The 24,058-nt window shown below is 41.9% G+C and overlaps 1 protein-coding gene across 2 annotated transcripts in view; it reads right to left on the reverse strand.

The window, feature by feature from the left end:
* The window catches only part of myo3a (myosin IIIA), a 75,756-nt gene that overhangs the window by 46,394 nt on the left and 5,304 nt on the right, over positions 1-24,058 (reverse strand). For both annotated transcript variants that reach the window (XM_090199676.1, XM_090199675.1), the window contains exons 2-5: positions 21,172-21,355; positions 15,800-15,934; positions 1,692-1,796; positions 1,426-1,525 (exon numbers count right to left, since the gene is read on the reverse strand). In XM_090199676.1, coding sequence (XP_090055802.1) covers positions 1,426-1,525; positions 1,692-1,796; positions 15,800-15,934; positions 21,172-21,355 — 524 coding nt within the window. The remainder of the gene's footprint in view (positions 1-1,425; positions 1,526-1,691; positions 1,797-15,799; positions 15,935-21,171; positions 21,356-24,058) is intronic.

A 24,058-nucleotide genomic window follows, 5' to 3' on the forward strand; every position in this document is an offset into this window, starting at 1 on the left:
CTCTCGCTTTCTCTCTGTGGGGTTGTGAGTCATCACTATCTCCCTTTCGCTTTCTCTCTGTGGGGTCGTGAGTCATCACTGTCTCCCTCTCTCTTTCTGTCTGTGGGGTCGTGAGTCATCACTATCTCCCTCTCTCTTTCTCTCTGTGGGGTCATGAGTCATCACCATCTCCCTCTCTCTTTATCTCTGTGGGGTCATGAGTCATAACCATCTCCCTCTCTCTTTCTCACTGTGGGGTCATGAGTCATCACCATCTCCCTCTCTCTTTCTCACTGTGGGGTCATGAGTCATCACCATCTCCCTCTCTCTTTCTCACTGTGGGGTCATTAGTCATCACTATCTTCCTCTCTTTCACTCTGCAGGGTCATGAGTCATCACTGTCTCCCTCTCTGTGGGGTTATGAGTCATCACCATCTCCCTCTCTCTTTCTCTCTATGGGGTCTTGAGTCATCCCTATTTCCCTCTCTCTTTCCCTCTGTGGGGTCTGCTCCTCCTATCTGCTCATTTCATATGTCCGGGTTCACCCTCCTCCTCCTAACCCCCTTCCTACCCTGATTGCGTGAATGCCAAGCTTCCCCGTTATCTCTCCGCTACCCAGAATTCCCCCAAAGTAATTAGCATCTTCACATTGCCTCTGCACTGGGGCTGACACGGACTGAAGCCAGGGTGGCGACCATCTATCTGAGGGATTGGGCGAGCACGGCGAGCCATGAGAGTATCACTTGAGAGTAGCTTATAGCTAAAGTGGAGCCTCCTCAGAAGTGAATACCTCGTTAATGGAAGTGTTAAACAGACGAGCGGCAACAAAGAGCGCAAATGGGCGAAGTGTGTTATTCGTGGAATTTCTATGGTGCCGACAAAAATTCACAAGACCCATTACTCATTGGTTTAAGTGAGGGAAGAGAGGGAGGCAGCGACATGCGCAGGTTGATGCTTTTAAGAGAAGCTTCGCTTAACAGGCTGAATGAAGAGGAGATTCAGCTGTAATGGAAAGAGGCATGCTGCTTTTCAGGCCCCAAAGGAGCTTCGCTGAGTCACTGCTGGAAATGGCCTGAATCATTTCTCCTTATTCAGACTCTGGCTAGCGCACAGAGAGCTTCATTTGGTTGAGAACAACAGGCAACAAATCAGCGCTGCATCGCTAACACAACGAATAAAAACAATGTCCTCTGCGGTGAGGCCAAATGCAGGAGACACTGCGTCTCATGGAAGTGTATTTGCGGCTACCCACCTACCACCTTCCCACCACGTATTCCACCCTGGATAAGAAAATACATGTACGCCAATTAAGGTGGCAAACAATTTGGGGTAATGGATTTGATCCATCGGCAGTATCACAGACACGTAGGCACACATAGACCGCTGACAAATTAACACAATATACTGAGCCATACAGACACACACACACACACACACACACCGTACCAAAGTCCACCAGCTTCACCCCTCCTTGTGTGGTCAGTAGGATGTTGTTGCCTTTGACATCCCGGTGGATGGTCTTGTTGATGTGCAGGTGATGGAGACCCTGTAACAGCAGAGATAGTAGTAATATAGTAAGTCATCGGAAAGAGGGTCTTTCAATTCATAGTTGGGAAAAGTATTTTTCAGGCTCTCTCTCTCTCTCTCTCTCTCTCTCTCTCTCTCTCTCTCTCTCTCTCTCTCTCCATCCACCGTTCAAAGAGCAGGCTTACCGTGAGGGCCTCGTGTATGATATAGGCAATGATCGCCTCATCCATTCTGTCCCCTCTCTTCAGCATGCCTTTGGCCAGGTCTGTCACCGAACCTCCATTGCAGAGCTACAGGCACATAAGAAAGAGAGAAGACAATGGCTTTCCTTTGCTAAACCGTAGCGTGAGTCAGCATATTCTGGCCAAAGCCGAGACAATGAGCTTAAATCTAGATATGCCACATCTAGATGTGCATACTGTAGCTTCGCATTGTGTAACACCCTTCTGATAAAAGCGCTGGGTACAAAATTAAGATTTCAGAAGGAATCTTCAAAGCTCTGAAGACCATGGTGGTGATAGTTGATTATTTTGTTCAATCTCTCTACGCTTATCTATTTGAAACAGCTTAGGGGGAGGTAGGAATCGTGTGTATAGAGAAAATGCAGATTCTCCTAAGAGGGGTATAATCGGCTTTGTGATGACTAAACTGTAATTATTAAAGATGTGCGAATCGAGGTCCTCGAATCAAGCACCTCCGCCTACTTTGGAGACTATTTCTGACAGGAAGATTAAAATCCATGCATATGCATATGCCATGATGAAAACCCATGAAAAGTGTTTTAAAGTATACATTTGGCAGAGAGCTTTACTGAGCGGCATGTCAAGGGAAAACAGACTTGTTTTCATTACCAAGTAATCAGTGCCCATTTTACACTACAAAAAAAAAAATAATAACCTAAGCTTGATTACACAACAAATCTCTCGTATGAAGAAATGTGACTTTCTGCATACTACATAAGGTTACAGTGCGAGCAGCAGAATCTATCTCCTTAAAGTGAGATGTGGCTCTATTATCAATGTCAACGCCTGCCTGAAAATCACAGAAAATCACAGAGAATCACAGAGAATTGCCCTAGGTGTTGCCAAGGCAACAATAATACCCCATTATTTTGGGCTGTCATCACCTGACCTCCAGATAAAGAGAAAACGCCCTTGAGTGCCGACTGAGACGTGGAGGAAACAGAGTGGCGCATAATAGTACAATCTAAGTAGCTGTGTCTAAGTACTTTATAGACGGATACAATGGCCCCTCATCTGCATCAGTGGGAAGCTTGAATCAAGCAATAAATATTTTGTCTATGCACTCTCAGAAATGCTACTTGTTTTGCCTGCATTTTTCATGAGGAACTGCATGCATAAAAGCATTTTTTTTTGCATTCTAAAAGGGAAATGTCTATTTGTCTAATTATGCGTAGAACACTTATACTCCTATAATCAGAGACGTCTCTGTCTCACTTGTGCATTGAAGGGATAATGAGGGAAGAAACCTCAGGGGTTACAGATAATTAGAAGCACCCTCTTGTGGAGGACAACCGAAAAATGCTTCACATTCATTCTCAGAGTGAGTCACAAAACGCAAAGTGTAATCATCAATGCAATCATGTCTCCTACGATGTAATGGTAACCAGTTAGAGAGTTTAACCGTTTTTTGGTGATGTTTGTTTCCATGATCATTCACACGTCACGGGAAAAGCAAGCAAAAACAACTTTTTAATGCTAAATTCCCCAAATAAAGGAGGATGGGAAATGGATGGAGGAAAGATGCAGTAACACAACCAGGTTTTTATTGAGAGCTTCTCTGTTGGTGACTTGGTAAGGAGTTCCCAAAAAGACAGATCCATTTTCTGATCTCATTAACATTCTGTCCACATGGCCCAAAGCCATTGTGCACTGTGTCTCTGCCCTCATGTTTCTCTGCCAGTTACATGCACTCATTGAGCTAACCACAGGGAGTTGTAATTTGCCTGTTCCACTTAGCCTGCAGTTTACAGTACACAGTGTGCACTTTTGAAATGGGAGAAAGGAAAGGAAATGGTTGGAATACACAGTCCTGTATAAAATGAATAATACAAATACTGAGCTATGTTGTATGCTCCAAAACATTTGAAAGTTGTGTTATTTTAAACTAATAAAATGACTCGTGGAAAATTAAATAACTATAAAAAAGATAGGTGTCAAAATGATTGCTGCCCGTTTTCAACCACTGGTGTGTGTGGCCAAAGAACCCCAAAACAATTTGTCATCGAAAGAAGGATGCATAATCAGAAAAGAAGCCCGTACTTACAGTGAAATATGGCGGCCGAGATTGAAGTTATGGGGCTATTTTGCTTCCACTGGTCGTGGGGCCCTTGATGAGGTCAACGACACAATGAACTTTACCCAGTACCAGGACATTTTAGCCAAAAAACCTGGTTGCCTCTGCCAGGAGGCTGAAACATAACCGCAAGTGGATCTTCCAGCAAGACAATAACACCAAGAACTAATAAAAATCCACAAAGAAATGGTTATTTGACCGCAAAATCAACATTTGCCTTTGGCCCTCTCCGTCTCCAGACTTGAAACCCATTGAAAACCCGTGGTTTGAATTGAAGAGGGCAGTCCGTAAAAACAGATGAAGGACATCAAGGATCTGGTAAGATGAATTGGTCAAACGGCTCAGTGTTATCATACTTCCGTAGTAATACAAACAGTGGTGCCAATCATTTTGACACGTAAAAATCTACAAAAATAGAAAGACACCTTGTTAAATCAAATCTGAGCAGTTGTGTTAGCAGAAAATAATAGCATTTCTGAATTTTTTTGGAGCACACAATATAGCTCAGTATTTGTCTTTTTTGCTGATCTTTATCAAGGGTGCCAGTCATTTTGGTCATGACTGTAGGTGGACGTGATGCTTTGACATGCTTAACTTCTCCTATTGTCTTATGTTTCCTTCAACACTTAGATACGGACGTCAAGACGTGTGATGACGACAGACAAGATGAGTGGCAGCCAGGTGGTGTATTGTTAGGGACGTCAGATGATGTCAAGCACCCTTCACATGTGAGAGCTTCACACAGACCCCTAGAGGGCTGAACATGGGCGAATTGATTTGCCCTCGCAAGGACTAAACCATGGTATGTTGTCTCTGCATGTCTGTCTGTCTGTCTGTCCTGGTGATACGGAAACACATTGTTATATAGAAGCTCAGTCAAAACCCCAGTATTCCAGAAACTGTAACAGTAATACTTCACTTCCCTTCCTGCAAGCCCCGGCTATTTACTATCAGCCTTTGCAGACAGACTGCAGTCGAGCAGAGCGTATCAGAAGCCTCTGCAGACAGGAGCGTCTCAGTGAGCCGGCTGAGCCTGACGTCAGAGTCCACATCACTGCCGAGATCACCTGTCATCATTAAATTACACAGGGCAAGGCAGACCGATCCATTTTAATGAGCTAGCTAGGCTCCAGTGCCATGGTATTAGCCAAGCTAAACGTTAGCACTCACTCTCCCGGCCGCACTGTTTGGTCTTTTAGAGTGCCCCATTTCACGCCAACATGAATTATTTTGGACATGTTGAAAGAGGCAGTCGCACCAGCTGGCTGACTAAAGACGACGTGTGAAATTTCACACTCAGCTACATTGTTTTCTATTTGGGATTACCTAGATGTAGCATATTATCTTATGAAGTTATTGCATTTGAGTCACTTCAAGTCATGTTGCCAACTACTGTTACAGGTACACATCCAGAAATAGCTAATTCCATCAATACCCACATTTGGCCCTAAACCAGAACCCATCCAATCAGATAGAACTGGCTCTTCTGTCAACATTGGTCAAATATCCCCAGAGTTCAGACTACACGAAGAACATATACTTTATTGGCTTCGTTTTGAAACCTCATGGTTATCTCCCCGCGAGAGACGGTGGGCACATTATTGCAGCTTTGGACAAGACATCAACATAATTCCTCACATGTTGTATGGAAATGACTTGAGACTTAGGGGCTAATACTGTTAGCTGCCATCACCGGCTCCATCCCCCTACCTTCTGCTAGACTAGCTGTTGGATTTAAAAGTCTTAGCCTGCTATTTATACCCACAATAAAAATGGAGGGATGGTATGAAATACTGTACACAAACTAATTACCACAACCATAAAGTCATAAACACCAGCTATTTCAATCTATTTTCTTCAAATCAGATTTTAAACCTAACCTTAACCCTAACCACGCTGCTAACCTTATGCCTAACTCTAATCTTAAATGAAGACAAAAGCAAATTTTTGTTTTATTACATTTTTACGATATTGCCTTTTAGACTTTGTGGTTGTGGTGGCTAGTGGAAACCCGATGACGATAGCTAACTAGTAGTAGAGATGTGAAGCTTTCTGAGCTCCATACTGGGTCATCATCATTGCTATACCGGGTCCTGTCAATCATTAGCTGAGAGCTGTCTGTGGGTACTGTGAGTCATCACATGATGATCCCGCCTATAGGATATGTGGACCTTAACCAATCACCCCAATGCAACAAGACAGCTTCAAAAGAAATGCATTTGTGAATCACCATAGTTCTTCTTTGTCAGCTCAAAGGTTTGGCCAGTAAAGCCTCGAAACAGAACAGGACATGATCCAATACAGATCAGGTGCTGCTTTTGTCATGTAAATGAAGTGAATGGATCAAAGACCATGAAAAGGAAGAAGAAACGATGATGAGGATGTCACAAATATGTATGCCCCCCCCTCCCCATACCAGCCCTTTTGATTGGGCATTCCATTTTAAGCTTGGGGATGTTTTCTCTACAGGTGCAGCTAGTTATATTGAGCAGTATAATTGTGTAGATCTATGTTTACTGCAGCACAAAGAGATGTCTCCATAAAAGGACACAAAGATTTCTTGAAAGAAGAGCTACGCAAGGTTATCTCATGTTCTCCTTTGTTACTTTTCAACTTGTAACAAAAATGATGTTTTATCATTGTGTGTGTGTGTGTGTGTGTGTGTGTGTGTGTGTGTGTGTGTGTGTGTGTGTGTGTGTGTGTGTGTACGTGTGTGTACGTGTGCGTGTTCGGTCCTCAGGCCAAGGTCTCTTATTTCTGACTGTGTTTAATGTAAAGCCCTAACAAACAAAGCCATTATAAACCTCATTGTCAATTAATAACGGCCAGAGTTGGCGACGACCTGGAGTCGGGGAGAATAAGGGCAGTGTTTTTAAGGGAGTAAAATGGAGGCTTGTGAAGACAACAGAGCTGAAAGACAAATGGTGTGTTTCAAAAAACATTAACTGAAACATGATTAGATGCATGTTATTAGCACCTTATATGAAATGATTTCACAACTTAAAGCGTAGAACAAAACACTTGATTGCTGTTCAGATGAAGGTATTGGGGACACAAGAAGCAGAGTGGCCGAGGGTTTGAAGCAGCGGCACACTATGATTGATATATGTGAGTAAAAAAGCAAAGTGCCGGTCTATTTAAACGTCAGACCCCGGATCCATCTTCTCAGCTCATTTCACAGACGGAACAATTATCTACCCCTATCACAGGGATCGCTGTCTCAATATTTATGTCTCCCGGTGTATAATGAACGCAATCTCTCCCCTGTTAGTTTATCTGCATTAAACATGCCATCGCTGCAATGATCCTTCATTATTATGGTGGGATGGTGGTCATAGAATTGATAGTTGCAGTGTGCTCCAATACTAATCATGCCAACGTGCTTCACGGTAATTGTTTGGTTGTTTTGGATCATTTTCATTGGTTTAAAAATAAGTCTGTACCATATTTAGCCATGTATGTAGCAATATGTAAAAGCTGACGACAACTGCCATAACACTGTGACAACGGCACTACTGATGACACTAACCGTTGTTTGGGCGTATTGCCGTTCAACTAGCTTACCTACATAAGAGTTTGCATTACAGTTTAAGTCTGGTGTTATCAGCTCAGAGGTTCTCCTTTGAGCTTTGATACTGAATGACATGGCTACAAGTATTTTTACATCGGCTTACCTTCACTCATTTCGCTACACCCGCAATAACATCTGCTAAACACGTGTGTGTGACAAATAAAATGTGATTTGATTCGATCACTTCCAAAAGCACACACTGTAAGTGTAAGACAGGGTGTCATTAGGCACCGTATCTCTGTGAGGAACTGGAACCTCGACATTGTGTAGCAACTCAGTGAGGGGAAACAGTAGTAGTCAGGCATAGGTATCGCTAGCCCTGCACATAGGAAGTCACTCATATCAGACAAACCATTACACAGTTGTTGAGTAGCTGACCAGCCTGCACGCATGATTTGATTCTGGATGCAGAGATTAAAAAACATATGTGAAGCCAGAACTACCCAAGATGCTAGCTTTATCCTGCCAACCACTTTACTCCCTGGCACTCAAGGCCTTATTTCTTCTAATACAACAGGTGGGTGTAATCCTGGATGCTGATTGGTTCAAACTTAATTCCAGCCGGTGTCTATTCCACAAGTTACCTTGGCTAAGACCATGACGTTAAAATTCCTACTGTTCCATCTCACTGCGCAATCCACTGTCTTATCAGCCCAAAAAGGACATTTATAAACTTGATCTCCACCACATTTTTTTTTTAGATTTGTATAAATGTTGCTGTCTATCTCTCCGACATTTGCAACATTGTTTCAATATCACAACTCAATTTTCAGCTGTCCCACCTGTCCTGGCGAGAGAGCAAATGTTCTATGCCAGGCAAAATCGCACATAATTAGCTCATTGTTATGGATGTTTCGAAATAAATGTCACTAGAAAACAGCTTAAACAAACACAAATGCTGCACTTTGCTGTTATTCTGGATGCACCGTTTGACGTGACTGTGTTAGCCGAAGTTGGCTAGCTAGCAAGCAAGGGATAAGAATGTTGCTAGCCATCACGGCAGCAAAACTTTTAGAACGAAGGTCCATAGGTTGAGAACAGAAAGACTTAACGACTGGGTCTCGTCTCTGGCTACCTAACCGATAGAATGAACAACCAGCCGGCTTAGGTAGCAACCCTAGATTTGTGTCAGGACTATATCTCATGGAAGGATTAAATAGTATGAATACATTAATCAAATTAACATCTTTAATGAAAATATGTCAATCATTATTTGAATATAATGGTACACAACACCTGTCCCAATTTATCCTTCGAACACTGGCTTCTCAGGCAGTATCATTTAATTAGCCATGTGTTATGTGCTGTTAGTGAGGAGAAGACTAATGTCCACTGAATAAAATAAAAATCATAAATACAGCATGGGCACAGAATAGACAGCAATATCAAATTATGACTTATACGATGCTGGAAGAGCTATTAGTACCACAAAGATAATAATACAAATTGTAACATTGGGCTGAAATTATAGAGGTTGTTTGCATAATTGATAATAAGGGACTGAAATACTGCTTTGTGTGTTTTGCTATCACAGACTGGAACAGGTTCCGGGATTCATCCGATGGCATTGAGGAGTACACCACATCAGTCACTGGCTTTATCATCAGTCAATGGCTTAATCAATAAGTGCATCGAGGTCGTCGTCCCCACAGTGACTGTACGTACATACCCCAACCAGAAGCCATGGATTACAGGCAACATTTGCACTGAGCAAAATGGTAGAGCTGCCGCTTTCAAGGTGCGGGACTCTAAGACGGAAGCTTATAAGAAATCCTGCTATGCCCGCCGACGAAGTGTCAAACAGGCAAAGCGTCAATACAGGGCTAAGATTGAATCGTACTACACCGGCAAAGATGCTCATTTTATGTGGCAGGGCTTGCAAACTATTACAGACGACAAAGGGAAGCACAGCCGCGAGCTGCCCAGTGACACGAGCCTACCCGACGAGCTAAATCACTTCTATGCTCGCTTCGAGGCAAGCAACACTGAGGCATACATGAGAGCATTAGCTGTTCCGGATGACTGTGTGAGCACGCTCTCTGAAGCTGACGTGAGTAAGACTTTTAAACAGGTCAACATTCACAAGGATGCGGGGCCAGACGGATTACCAGGACGTGTGCTCCGGGCATGTGCTGACCAACTGGCAGGTGTCTTCACTGACATTTTCAACATGTCACTGATTGAGTCTGTAATACCAACATGTTTCAAGCAGACCAGCATAGTCCCTGTGCCCAAGAACATGAAGGCAACCTGCCTAAATGACTACAGACCCGTAGCACTCACGTCCGTAGCCATGAAGTGCTTTGAAAGGCTGGTAATGGCTCACATCAACACCATTATCCCAGAAACCTTAGACCCACTCCAATTTGCATACCGCCCAAACAGGTCCACAGATGATGAAATCTCTATTGCACTCCACACTGTCCTTTCCCACCTGGACAAAAGGAACACCTATGTGAGAATGCTGTTCATTGACGACAGCTCAGAGTTCAACACCATAGTACCCTCAAAGCTCATCACTAAGCTAAGGATCCTGGGACTAAACATCTCCCTCTGCAACTGGATCTTGCACTTCCTGATGGGCAGCCCCCGGTGGTGAGGGTTGGTAGCAACACATCTGCCACGCTGATCCTCAACACTGGAGCCCCTCAGGGGTGCGTGCTCAGTGCCCTCCTGTACTCCCTGTTCACCCACGGCTGCATGGCCAGCCACAACTCCAACACCATCATTAAGTTTGCAGACGACGCAACAGTGGTAGGCCTGAGCACCGACAACTACGAGACAGTCTATAGGGAGGAGGTCAGAGACCTGGCCGGGTGGTGCCAGAATAACAACCTATCCCTCAACGTAACCAAGACTAAGGAGATGATTGTGGACTACAGGAAAGGAGCACGCCCCCCCCCCTTATCATCGATGGGGCTGTAGTGGAGCAGGTTGAGAGCTGCAAGTACCTTGGTGTCCACTTCACCAACAAACTGGAATGGTACTAACACACCAAGACAGTCGGGCACAAGGGCACGAGAAAGCCTATTCCCCCTCGGGAAACTAAAAATATTTGGCATGGGTCCTCAGATCCTCAAAAGGTTCTACAGCTGGAACATCGAGAGCACTGGTCGCATCACTGCCTGGTACGGCAATTGCTCGGCCTCCGACCGCAAGGCACTACAGAGGGTAGTGCGTACGACCCAGTACATCACTGGGGCTAAGCTGCCTGCCATCCAGGACCTCTACAGCAGGCGGTGTCAGAGGAAGGCCCTACAAATTGTCAAAGACGCCAGCCACCCTAGTCATAGACTATTCTCTCTGCTACTGCATGGCAAGCGGTACCGGAGTGCCAAGTCTAGGACCAAAAGGCTTCTCAACAGCTTTTACCCCCAAGCCATAAGACTCCTGAACAGGTAATCAAATGGCTACCTGGACTATTTGCATTGTGTGCCCCCCCAACCCTTCTTTTACGCTGCTGCTAATCTCTGTTTATCTTATATGCATAGTCACTTTAACTATACATTCATGTACATACTACCTCAATTGGCTCGACCAACCAGTGCCCCCGCACATTGGCTAACCGGACTATCTGCATTGTTTCCCGCCACCCACCACCCGCCAGCCCCTCTTTTACGCTACTGCTTCTCTCTGTTCATCATATATGCATAGTCAGTCGAACCATATCTACATGTACATCCTACCTCAATCAGCCCGACTAACCGGTGCCTGTATGTAGCCTCGCTACTGTATATAGCCTCGCTACTGTTATAGCCTCGCTACTGTATATAGCCACTCCACTGTTATTTTTTAACTGTCTTTTTACTGTTGTTTTTATTTCTTTACTTACCTATTGTTCACCTAATATTTTTTTTTTAAATTGCACTTTTGGTTAGAGCCTGTAAGTAAGCATTTCACTGTAAGGTGAACCTGTTGTACTCTGCGCACGTGACAAATAAAATTTGATTTGATTTGATTTCAAAGATAGGAGGACATTAAAGTTTAATTAAAGTTACTCCTAACTAAACTCCTAATTATGTTAGTTCGTGGCTTTTTCATCATAAAGTACCAAGTAAATTTAAAAAGTCATGTGAAATACGATCTTGAGAATTACATTTTCTTTTATTTAACTAGGCAAGAACAAATTCTTATTTACAATGACGGCCTAGGAACAGTGGGTTAACTGTCTTGTTAGGGGCAGAACGACAAATTTTAACCTTGAGGATTCGATCTAGCAACCTTTCGGTTACTGGCCCAACGCTTGGCTACTTGCCGCCCCAAAATAGCACAGCTCCTTGGGTTTACCATTCAACCATGAGAACCAAAAATATCAAGGTATACAATTTAGGTCGACAATATTCCCAATTAGAGAATCAAATTGGTCCCTTTATTGGTATCTTTGAAGTTTTGATAGGGTTGAGGTCTCAAACCTTCAATGGACCCAGATTGGGAGCAAAAGATGAAAGATCCCTCATCTCCCCACATCCGCTATCTATCATAAAGGAGTCCACTAGAGAGACTGAGTTATAAGCGCAAGAGCAGAGCCCAATGAGGCCCAATGAGGAAGCAACAAAGTGAAGGATGCAATTTGTGCAGATCGTCGTCATAATGAGCAGCGTGGCATGAGGAGAGGGGATCCTCTGATCCACAATGAACCACGGAAAATTACAGTTCAGAAGGAAGGACTGTAACCATGGTGATTGCATCCTCTATCACCCATCTTCGCCCCTTTGTATTTTCCCCTCTCCCTTTGTATAAATACACACACATGCACACACTCTCATACACGCACGCACACACACACACACACACACACACACACACACGCACACGCACACACACACACACACACACACACACACACACGCACGCACAGACACACGCACGCACACACGCACAGACACACACACGCACGCACAGACGTGTAGTAACGTGACTGGCAGTGATTTCAGCCCCGTGGATTAGTCCCTCAGATTTGGGCTGTTGGCTTGAGGTTTTTGCCTGAGGAAAGAGTTTGCATACAGATATGCAAAACACAGTGGGGATAGAGAGTAAACAAAGTTGCAAAGCTGACTGAACTCGCCCAAACACTGGCTTTGCTTTTCTAACCCGCGGTAATTGTGCTCCACTGAAATACCTCAGGGAGCCCTAGCGAGGACTTAAAACAAAGGCACAATTGGTACATATCAACACCTGCCTTGTGACAGAATAGGATTTACTCTAACTAAGACTGCGGCCCTTGATTGGTATGCTTTGGAAGTCTGAATGGTGTGGTAACATTGTATTCAGAGTATGCTTATGCTAATTATGCTAACAGAAAACCTCTGTCCTCCTGCTGGTCACATTATGGGTTTGAAATCCGACTTTCATTCAGAGAGGAGCCTGACATCTAAAGTCAGACAGGTGATTAAACGACCCTTCCACCAAGAAGGAAACTGAGGACAGCCAGGCAGAAACATAAGCTGGCGATGTGAAAACGATCTACTGGGCTAGCATTACACCGAGAGGGGATAGATGATAATGTTCAAGCCACTCTGAACTTGGATAACAGAAATGTGTGAGCTTTGTTCAAGCTTGGCTACTTTACCTTGGATTACAGACTTGTAAAAGAGGCTAGGGTAATGGAAACAGGCTGAAGCATCACACAGAACACAGCGCCACGGAGGACAACATCAGTTAAGAAGCAGGCCAACAAATAACCTTCCCTGAGGCACAGCAGAGAGGCCGCTTGTCCTACATGCTTCGATAGGGGCTCACAAACAAATGCCGGGGATACACGTGCACTCACAATCGCCTGCACACGCACGCACATATGCACGCAGGTGCACATTTACATTCACAATCACACAACTCAAAAACGCACACACGTACACTGGCAAACACTGTTCGGTAACATACAGAAAATATCCTACATCTAGCCCTACATACAAATATATTATGTGTTTTGACACAAACAAACACACAATCTGAACATCCAACACAGACAGCATGTGTGACTTTTGGCACTATGAGCTTTCTCACCAGAGCCTCTTGGGTCAGCTAACCATTATTACCAGCCATTCATATTATATTTGAAATAGTTTCTCTCGATCTTCACACCAGGAACTCAAATTAGAGGGTCAAATTTCAGACAGCACAAAGCTCAGCTAGTGGCGCATCGCTAACACTTTCCTCAGACGCAGGCTGACCTCGGTAACACGTTTGTCTGGAGCTTGGCATTCTGGGGGAAATACAACATAAAGGATGCAGAGCTACGGGCCACATTGCCTCTCACAATCATAACATCAACCAGGTCCCCTTGAATTTCTCTCTCAAATACCACCGTTTTCATAATTGAGTCATGAAATTCACACTCAGTACGTTCAGAAGGATGAGGTTGTTTTTCATTGGGTGAATAAAAATGCAGCCTGGCAAAAAGTCTCAGCCTTCACTGCGGTTATTCTTCCTCTTGAGCCAGTCAAATAGTGCGCTTGACTTGACATGTTGAAATGAGGAAATCCTTTCTAATCGAGGCATTACACTGTACTTACAGTAGAATAGTTAGTAACACTGACAAGCTTACTGGACTGCGGACATTGTGCCTTTGTATTGCCCTAAAAACTCACTACTATAAACTGTAACAATACATGCTTCAGTTTGAACAGTATTTATACATGTTGCTATTTAAATGTTCATGTTTATGTGCGTTGTATGAAAGGGTCACCTGGGGATACCTGCTATAATCCTGAGGCACATTGCTCAGCTAAATCCTTTACCTGAGGTTGAGTCTTACCCACACCAATACTGAACATAAGCTTCCCATGATGGGGCCTCCAGGGAAGGTATCCCCAACTCAGGTCCTTCAGAGCAGTTATGTTTTCTGGTTTTCCATCCACACCTTTGAATCAACGTGTGGGCAGAAAATGTGTGGGCAGAACTGAAAAAGGGTGTGCGAGCAAGGAGGCCTACAAACCTGACTCAGTTACACCAGCTCTGTCAGGAGGAATGGGCCAAAATTCACCCAACTTATTGTGGGAAGCTCGTAGAAGGCTACCTGAAACGTTTGACCCAAGTTAAACAATTTAAAGGCAATGCTACCAAATACTAATTGAGTGTATGTAAACTTCTGACCCACTGGGAATGTGATGAAAGAAATAAAAGCTGAAATAAATCATTCTCTCTACTATTATTCTGACATTTCACATTCTTAAAATAAAGTGTTGATCCCAACTGACCTAAGACAGGGAATTTTTGCTAGGATCAAATGTCAGGAATTGTGAAAAACTGAGTTTAAATGTATTTGGCTTAGGTGTATGTAAACGTCCGACTTCAACTGTATATACTTTTGTACCTGTTTCCTCCAGCATCTTCACAAGGTCCTTTGCTGTTGTTCTGGGATTGATTTGCACTTTTCACACCGAAGTACGTGTCTCCTTCCTGAGTGGTATGATGGCTGCGTGGTCCCATGGTGTTAATACTTGCGTACTATTGTTTGTACAGATGAATGTGGTACCTTCAGACGTTTGGAAATTGCTCCCAAGGATGAACCAGACTTGTGGAGGTCTACAATAATTTTAGGCTGATTTCTTTTGATTTTCCCATGATGTCAAGCAAAGAGGCACTGAGTTTGAAGGTATGACTTGAAATATATCCACAGGTACACCTCCAATTGGCTCAAATTATGTCAATAAGCCTATCAGAAGCTTCTAAAGCCATGACATAGTTTTCTGGAATTTTCCAAGCTGTTTAAAGGCACAGTCAACTTAGTATTTGTAAACTTCTGACCCACTGGAATTGTGATACAGTGAATTAAAAGTGAAATAATCTGTCTGTAAACAATTGTTGGAAAAATTACTTGTGTCATGCATAAAGTAGATGTCCTAACCGGCTTGCCAAAACTATAGTTTGTTAACAAGAAATTTGTGGAGTGGTTGAAAAAATTATAACCTAAGTGTATGTAAACTTCCGACTTCAACTGTATGTTGGCGATTGCAAGGTGGTATAAAAAAGTGTAATGCATTTATATTTGCAGTCGTGAAACAACCCCATGACACCCAGAATATACTGCACTCAGCCAGACAAGAGCAAAATCAGCTGTCCACACTGATTCGTGGAGACGGCCCAGGAAATGCAAATCCCCCCTCTGCTTCTCTCAGCACGACACAGGTTGAGCCAATGACACGAGAGCCTATATGGCCTTCTATGGGAAAGCTGTATGTCCAGACCTCCTGCTGGATCTTATACTGTTACATAATACCTTCCCCCGCCTCGGCTCTTCACCACTGTGCTGTCTACCTTGTATAGAGCCGACTAGTTGAACAAATCTATCATTGACCAAGGCACTTAACCCTAATTGCTTCTGTAAGTCACTCTGGATAAGAGTGTCTTATAATTGACTAAAATGTAAATAGTTAGTCACATTGATGTACAGCAAAAAAACATTACCTCAAGAACTAGCCACAACTGGTCCCCGTTTTTGACATCCTTCTGGTAGTACATCCCAAAGAATTTAACCACATTGGAGTGGTCAGAGAGAGCCTTGAGGATATTGTATTCTGCTTCAATCTCCTCATCGATATCCTGGAAAACAATAACCAACATGGGGTCAACCACGTAAAATGACAGAAGACTTACCATGAATCCTCAATGACCGATCTGTAACAATTTGGTGTTCTGCAGCCAAATCGTATGATACATTGTTTTTGGTCATGTTATGTATTCAATCATATGCCAAATCACAGTACATGCTCGCATCACAAAGAGGAATTAAACAGTCATAACGGAACCAACAGCTGTGGTTACTAAAATGTCATCTCAATGCTTACGAATCTGATCATCTTTAATGAGTGATTTGTGCTTGTGTTCTCTGCTGGAACCTATCAACCGATTGATTAAAAGGATGCTCCTCTCAGAGAACGGTCTATAGATAATTATTCTTCATTAATGAAAAACAGTAACAAACTCTCTACAGACTAATGAGACAGTGATTAAGATGATGTGAGAGTTTAATGGATAAAAACAACTGTTCATTTCGCTTTCACTTGATATTGCCATTCATTGTACCTGGAAAAGGAAACGAACAGAACAAGAGTTGTATAATCTACTTAAACCTTGTCCACGTATAGTGTTGAGTATCTGCTTTTGAAAGAAACCGTTGTTAGGAATTGTAAACACTTCTACTGCTTACTGAACTACATGGCCAATAATAAAAACATTTTACAGTCAAGTAGCTACTGTAGTTGATCATTTTCAAATTGTCTTTCAGCATAACAATGTGCCGTTTTGTGTCCTATTTCTCCAGCATCTCACCAGATTTAACTTCTCAAAACTGAGTGAGAGGAAGAAAATGTTAGCTGGGTTTTATAACCATAGCAACCATGTACATTTCAAACGTGTATTGTCTCTAGATCAGTAATTAAATATACGTTTCATGAATGAACAATGAAACATTTCCCTCTTTCGTGTAATTGTAGGGCCTTGAAAGCACAACCCAGGTAAATCTACAGTCGATGCTTTGTGTTGTTAACAAAAGAAGGGGAGGCTTGATATTAAGCTATACAGAGAGAGATAGATGGAGATAGATTAAAATGTATAAATTGATTAAGAGAAAGAAAGAGAAAGAATAATTCTAATGAGGAGGTTGGGGAAGTGTTGTGGAGACAGAAGACTGAGAGCGAGAGAGACATAGAGAAGATGAAATAAAGAAAGAGAGAAAAGATTTGATAACGTGACAAAGTGTGACCAAACAGAAGACAGAGCCTCAGAAGAGAACAGAAGCCAGTAAGATAGACTTTCAATTTGCAGTTTAACATGTGAAAATCGGATTTTCACATTTGAAATGGCTGTTTTCACGACACCATATGTTCACATGTATTAAATGTACAGTTCACGTGTTAACACCACCTTTTCTCGTGTGACGAAAATAACATGTTTTCACGTCACGTGAATTGCAGTTTATATATCCACATCATTTTCCTGCCTCATGGTGCCATCTATTTTGTGAAGTGCACCAGTCCCTCCTGCAGCAAAGCACCACCACAACAGGCTTGCAAGCCTCCCCCTTTTTCCTCCAAAGATAATGATGGTCATTATGGCGAAACAGTTCTGTTTTTGTTTCATCAGAACAGAGGACATTTCTCCAAAAAGTACGATCTTTGTCCCCATGTGCAGTTGCAAACCGTAGTCTGGCTATTTTATGGCGGTTTTAGAGCAGTGGCTTCTTCCTTGCTGAGCGGCCATTCAGGTTATGTCGATATAGGACTCGTTTTACTTCAATCCCATAGAAAATATGTGGGCAGAACTGAAAAAGCGTGTGCGAGCAAGGAGGCCTACAAACCTGACTCAGTTACACCAGCTCTGTCAGGAGGAATGGGCCAAAATTCACCCAACTTATTGTGGGAAGCTTGTGGAATGCTCCCCAAAATGTTTGACCGACGTTAAACAATTTAAAGGCAATGCCACAAAATAGTAATTGAGTGTCTGTAAACTTCTGACCCACTGGGAATGTGATGAAAGAAATAAAAGCTGAAAGAAATCATTCGCTCTACTATTATTCTGACATTTCACATTCCTAAAATAACGTGGTGATCCTAACTGACCTAAGACAGGGAATTTTTGCTAGGATTAAATATCAGGAATTGTGAAAAACTGAGTTTAAATGTATTTGGCTTAGGTGTATGTAAACGTCTGACTTCAACTGTAGATACTTTTGTACCTGTTTCCTCCAGCATCTTCACAAGGTCCTTTGCTGTTGTTTTGGGATTGATTTGCACTTTTCGCACCACAGTACGTTCATCTCTAGGAAACAGAATGCATCTCCTTCCTGAGCGGTATGACGGCTTTGTGGTCCCATGGTGTTTATACTTGCGTACTATTGTTTGTACAGATGATCGTGGTACCTTCAGGCGTTTGGAAATTGCTCCCAAGGATGAACCAGACTTGTGGAGGTCTACAATCATTTTAGGCTGATTTCTTTTGATTTTCCCATGATGTCAAGCAAAGAGGCACTGAGTTTGAAGGTACAGTGCCTTGCGAAAGTATTCGGCCCCCTTGAACTTTGCGACCTTTTGCCACATTTCAGGCTTCAAACATAAAGATATAAAACTGTATTTTTTTGTGAAGAATCAACAACAAGTGGGACACAATCATGAAGTGGAGCGACATTTATTGGATATTTCAAACTTTTTTAACAAATCAAAAACTGAAAAATTGGGCGTGCAAAATTATTCAGCCCCTTTACTTTCAGTGCAGCAAACTCTCTCCAGAAGTTCAGTGAGGATCTCTGAATGATCCAATGTTGACCTAAATGACTAATGATGATAAATACAATCCACCTGTGTGTAATCAAGTCTCCGTATAAATGCACTTGCACCGTGATAGTCTCAGAGGTCCGTTAAAAGCGCAGAGAGCATCATGAAGAACAAGGAACACACCAGGCAGGTCCGAGATACTGTTGTGAAGAAGTTTAAAGCCGGATTTGGATACAAAAAGATTTCCCAAACTTTAAACATCCCAAGGAGCACTGTGCAAGCGATAATATTGAAATGGAAGGAGTATCAGACCACTGCAAATCTACCAAGACCTGGCCGTCCCTCTAAACTTTCAGCTCATACAAGGAGAAGACTGATCAGTGATGCAGCCAAGAGGCCCATGATCACTCTGGATGAACTGCAGCGATCTACAGCTGAGGTGGGAGAATCTGTCCATAGGACAACAATCAGTCGTATATTGCACAAATCTGGCCTTTATGGAAGAGTGGCAAGAAGAAAGCCATTTCTTAAAGATATCCATAAAAAGTGTTGTTTAAAGTTTGCCACAAGCCACCTGGGAGACACACCAAACATGTGGAAGAAGGTGCTCTGGTCAGATGAAACCAAAATTGAACTTTTTGGCAACAATGCAAAACGTTATGTTTGGCGTAAAAGCAACACAGCTCATCACCCTGAACATACCATCCCCACTGTCAAACATGGTGGTGGCAGCATCATGGTTTGGGCCTGCTTTTCTTCAGCAGGGACAGGGAAGATGGTTAAAATTGATGGGAAGATGGATGGAGCCAAATACAGGACCATTCTGGAAGAAAACCTGATGGAGTCTGCAAAAGACCTAAGACTGGGACGGAGATTTGTCTTCGTCCCAGTTCAAGGGGGCCGAATAGTTCAAGGGGGCCGAATACTTTCGCAAGGCACTGTATGACTTGAAATATATCCACAGGTACACCTCCAATTGGTTCAAATGATGTCAATAAGCCTTTCAGAAGCTTCTAAAGCCATGACAAAGTTTTCTGGAATTTTCCAAGCTGTTTAAAGGCAATTGCATGTTCACATGTGAAAAACAATCATGTGAAAATCACATTTGCCATTTCACATGAAGAAAACTATTCATGTGAAAATATCACTTTCACATGTGGAATTGCAAGTTCACATGTGGGGGTGAAATAATGTTAATCTCCTCATATGTGAAAAGGTGGTGTTAACCTGTTGCAGTAGCAATGTTTCCTACCTGTGTATAATAGTTCAAGTGCGTAAAAAAAGAATGATTTATTTTTCCTGAGTCATCCACTCCATTTTTATTGTAGTGCTCCATGGGGTATATTTATATTATATTTATATTATATTTGAGATTCATCAAAGTAGCCGCCCTTTGCCTTGATGATAGCTTTGCTAAATCTTACATTTACCTGATTTTGCTAACTGTTACCTTGGACAATATCAAGACGTTAATATTCTTTATGTAAAAAAGCTTAAATGACAGCTCAATTCGAAAAAAATCTGAAATTGCTATTAATCGTGATTAATCACAGCAAATCCTACGATTAACTCATTTTTAAAAAAATGTATCATTTGACAGCCCTATTTTTTATTGAAGAGTCAATATTCGGAGATTGAGAGAAATTTATAATGAATATACTGTAACGTCTGTTTCCAACTCACACGCTCAAACACATAGATCCCCTGAACGCAGCTTACTTTCCAGCCCACTTTCCAGCTCACACTCTCAAACACGTAGATCTCTTGAACGCAGCTCACTCTCCAGATCCCAATCACTTGAATTCTGATAACCTGTTCACACACCTGTATGTCATTATCACACACTATTTAGTTAAGTTCTTTGCACCCCGTCATTGTGAGATATTGTTTGTTTTTTTGACGTGTGACACACGTCTATTTGGAGCGCTGGGTTCCCTGCAATTTAATCCTCCCGTGTATGATAGTTTTGGCCTGCCTCACTAACAACTCCTTTTCCCTCTTGATCAAACAGTCAAGACATTGGCTTCTCCTGTGGGAGACATGGACTCCAATCCCACCGGTTCCAAAAGCACACATGTGAAACTTAGAATAGCACATGTGAAATGTTGGAAAGTGAAGTCGTGAAAAATATATGTGAAAAATCTTTGTCTGAGAATGTGCAATTTATTTTCCTCACGTGACATTTTTCTAATATGTGAAAAATAAACGGGAAAATCCATGTGAAACTTGTCCGAAAACCACGTGCCTGACCAATGTGTAGTTTCTATTCATCATGGATGGCAGCCCAGGACCTGAAGCTCCCTGAAACTCCCCACATGACAGTTCTGGGGCTACAGGTAATGTGATGTGTCCTCACTATGGCTCCCCAGGATCATAAACATACCGAAGGCTACTGCCAGCCAGTCACACTAATGCATAATAACAACAACACCTGCATGGCATGAAAGGACATTCCTATTATTGGCCTACTTAAAAACCAAACCCCAACATGCTCATTTCAAAAGCATGCACCTCGACATGCAGACACACATACTTCAGAACCTCAGAAAGTAAGGAAACATTACTCACATGGATGGGGTCCAGTATCTTGACAGCCGCTTTGCTGCCATCGATCTTGTTGAGTACTTTATAGACTTTGCCATAAGTCCCTTTCCCGATGGTCTCGATGATCTCCCAGGTATCTGTCGGATCAGGAAATGTGTCGAAGATAATCGATTTCCCTGATTGTGGAAACATCTTCATGAGAGATCTCCTGGGAAAGAGAGGGGTAAAGGAATAACATGGCCATTGTGAATGAACAGTTCTTGTTAAAGACCCAACTTTTCATTCCGTGAATGAAATAATCAAAAGGGCTACCAATCTTGGCACATCAAATCAAATGATTCACATCTTTGCATATAAGCACTATGTCTCCAGTCTTGGCAGTTCGTTCTACATATCTCCTTCCAATTGTGGTTACCATGGTTGCATGCTTCCATTTGTGTGTCTTGTATCTTCCTTAACCCCTCCCCACATGCCAGTTCAAATGACGAAGAAGGTACTGGATGGATGGATGGATGGATGGATGAATTGATGGATGGATGGGAAACCTTGTTAGCCAGGCTTGTTATTTGTGTCTTTATAAGTCCATGGTCTATTTTTGATAGTCAAAACAATAGTGTAGTCCTGGGCCTTCTCAAATATTGGGTTCATGTAAAGAAAAGTTATTGTAAAGGATCTGTAGCTTTATCTCTCATTAGATTTGTTACCGCAGTGTTTACCCTTGTTGGAATTCCAGAGATGATTGTAATTGTAAGGGTTGTTCACAATGTCCTGAGAACATTACTCAAGGATACTTGATTACCTCAGATGCACAGCGTGCATAGGTCTTGCACATTGAACACTGGAGTGGATCTAATTGGGTTGAAACAGAGCCAATGTTTTAGGTTTTATTCATTTGCACCAAAGAAAAGACGCGAAAGACAGAATAGATTTGGGGAAAATTTGGGATTTGGGTAAAAACATTGTGCAAGTGAGGTGTTTTTTCAATCAGTTAATCAAAGCATATTAATTATAATTGTACATGATATACTCAGTATACAAGAAAAAACGTGTGTGTGCGTGTGTGTGTGTGTGTGTGTGTGTGTGTGTGTGAGAGAGTTAGGCTATATGGAGGGGATTATTATGTAGTTTCAGGCTGACCCCCAGTCTTTGCTTTAGGTTATTGAGGGATGATGAGGTTTTGGCAATGTGAAGATAAGAATTCCAGAGTATGGTACCTCTGTATCTGATGCAGAATTGACTATGTGAGGTGCGGCAGTGGGGAGGATGAAGGTTTTCGCAGTGTCTTGTGTTATATAGATCGATTTCAGAATGACCATGGAAGAATCCATTGAAGGGTTAGGTAAACTATCTGGGAGGTATGAGTATTTGTAGATGAAAGTGCATAACTGGCGTACATTAATGTTGTAAATAGACAAGATATTGAGTTCCTTAAACAAAGGTGCAGATGGAGCCAGGTAATTAAATGTAATTTGTATGACGAGTAATTTGTGTAGGTAGGAGGCATATGTACTGGCCCAGACAATATTACAGTTAATTAAGCTATAGTATAGAGTTAGGAAGCAAGCCTGATGAACCAAACCACTAATCTTTCTGATGATATCAACAGATTTCATCACTTTGCTATAAACAAATTTAATATGATCTTTCCAGGATAACTTTTCATCAATTTGAACTCTGAGGAATCTAGTGGATGTGACCTGTTCCATTTCATTCCTACCAATTGAGATTCTGGCTCTTTTTTATTTTCATTTTTTAACTATATTTCTTATGCTTACTAGTGAATAAAATAAAGTTGTATTTAGTTTTTTACATTTAGAGATTATTTGTTTATCTGGAACCATTCAGAAAATGTGCCAATACCTGAGTTGGCTTCATTAATATGTGAATCAAAATTATTGTGTGTATCATCAGCAAAGAGAATAGGAAGTACGATAGAAGACACACCAGCAAAGTCATTGACATAGATTAGGAATAAAGAAGGTCCAATTATTGAACCCTGTGGCAAACCACAGGATATCTTGGTCCTGGTAGATGCACAGCCGTTTGCATAAACAAATTGTTCTCTATCATACATATTGCTACATTATATCACCCGCTATCTGAGCAGCTAACCGATCGCTGCAGCTGTACATAGTCCATCTGTAAATAGCCCTCATCCCCATATTGTTTTTATTTACTTTTCTGCTCTTTTGCACACCAGTATCTCTACTTGCACATCATCATCTGCTCATTTATCACTCCAGTGTTAATCTGCTAAATTGTAATTACTTCGCTACTATGGCCTATTTATCTCCTCACGCCATTTGCACACACTGTGTATAGACTTAATTTTCTATTGTGTTATTGACTGTACGCTTGTTTATTCCATGTGTAACTCTGTGTTGTTGTTTGTGTCACACTGCTTTGCTTTATCTTGGCCAGGTCGCAGTTGTAAATGAGAACTTGTTCTCAACTAGCTTACCTGGTTAAATAAAGGTGAAATAAATATATATATATTTTTTAAATGTATAATCATGAAAACTGTAATAATGCAATTTAGAAAATAATATTTCATGATCAACTGTGTGAAAAGCTTTGGATAAATCTAAAAAGATGCCAAGAGCATATTCATTGTTGTTAAAGGCTGTAAAGATTTTATCCACGAAAACCATATTGGTGCGAGTATAGAATACAATGTTGATTTACATGTTTCAATATTGTCTTATACACCAATTTCTGTAGGATTTTAGAAAAACATGGCAGTACAGATATTGGTCGATCTTTTGTAAAATATATTGGATCCCCAGATTAATAGAGGGGGATAACTTTGTCAATTTTCAAATCTTTAGGAACAAGACCAGTTTGCATAGATTTGATGAAGATATACAGTACCAGTCAAAAGTTTGGAAACACATTACTTATGTATGGGTTT

Source organism: Oncorhynchus mykiss, chromosome 15 (assembly GCF_057628025.1).
Source record: "Oncorhynchus mykiss isolate SJ-2025 chromosome 15, ASM5762802v1, whole genome shotgun sequence".
NCBI lineage: Eukaryota > Metazoa > Chordata > Actinopteri > Salmoniformes > Salmonidae > Oncorhynchus > Oncorhynchus mykiss.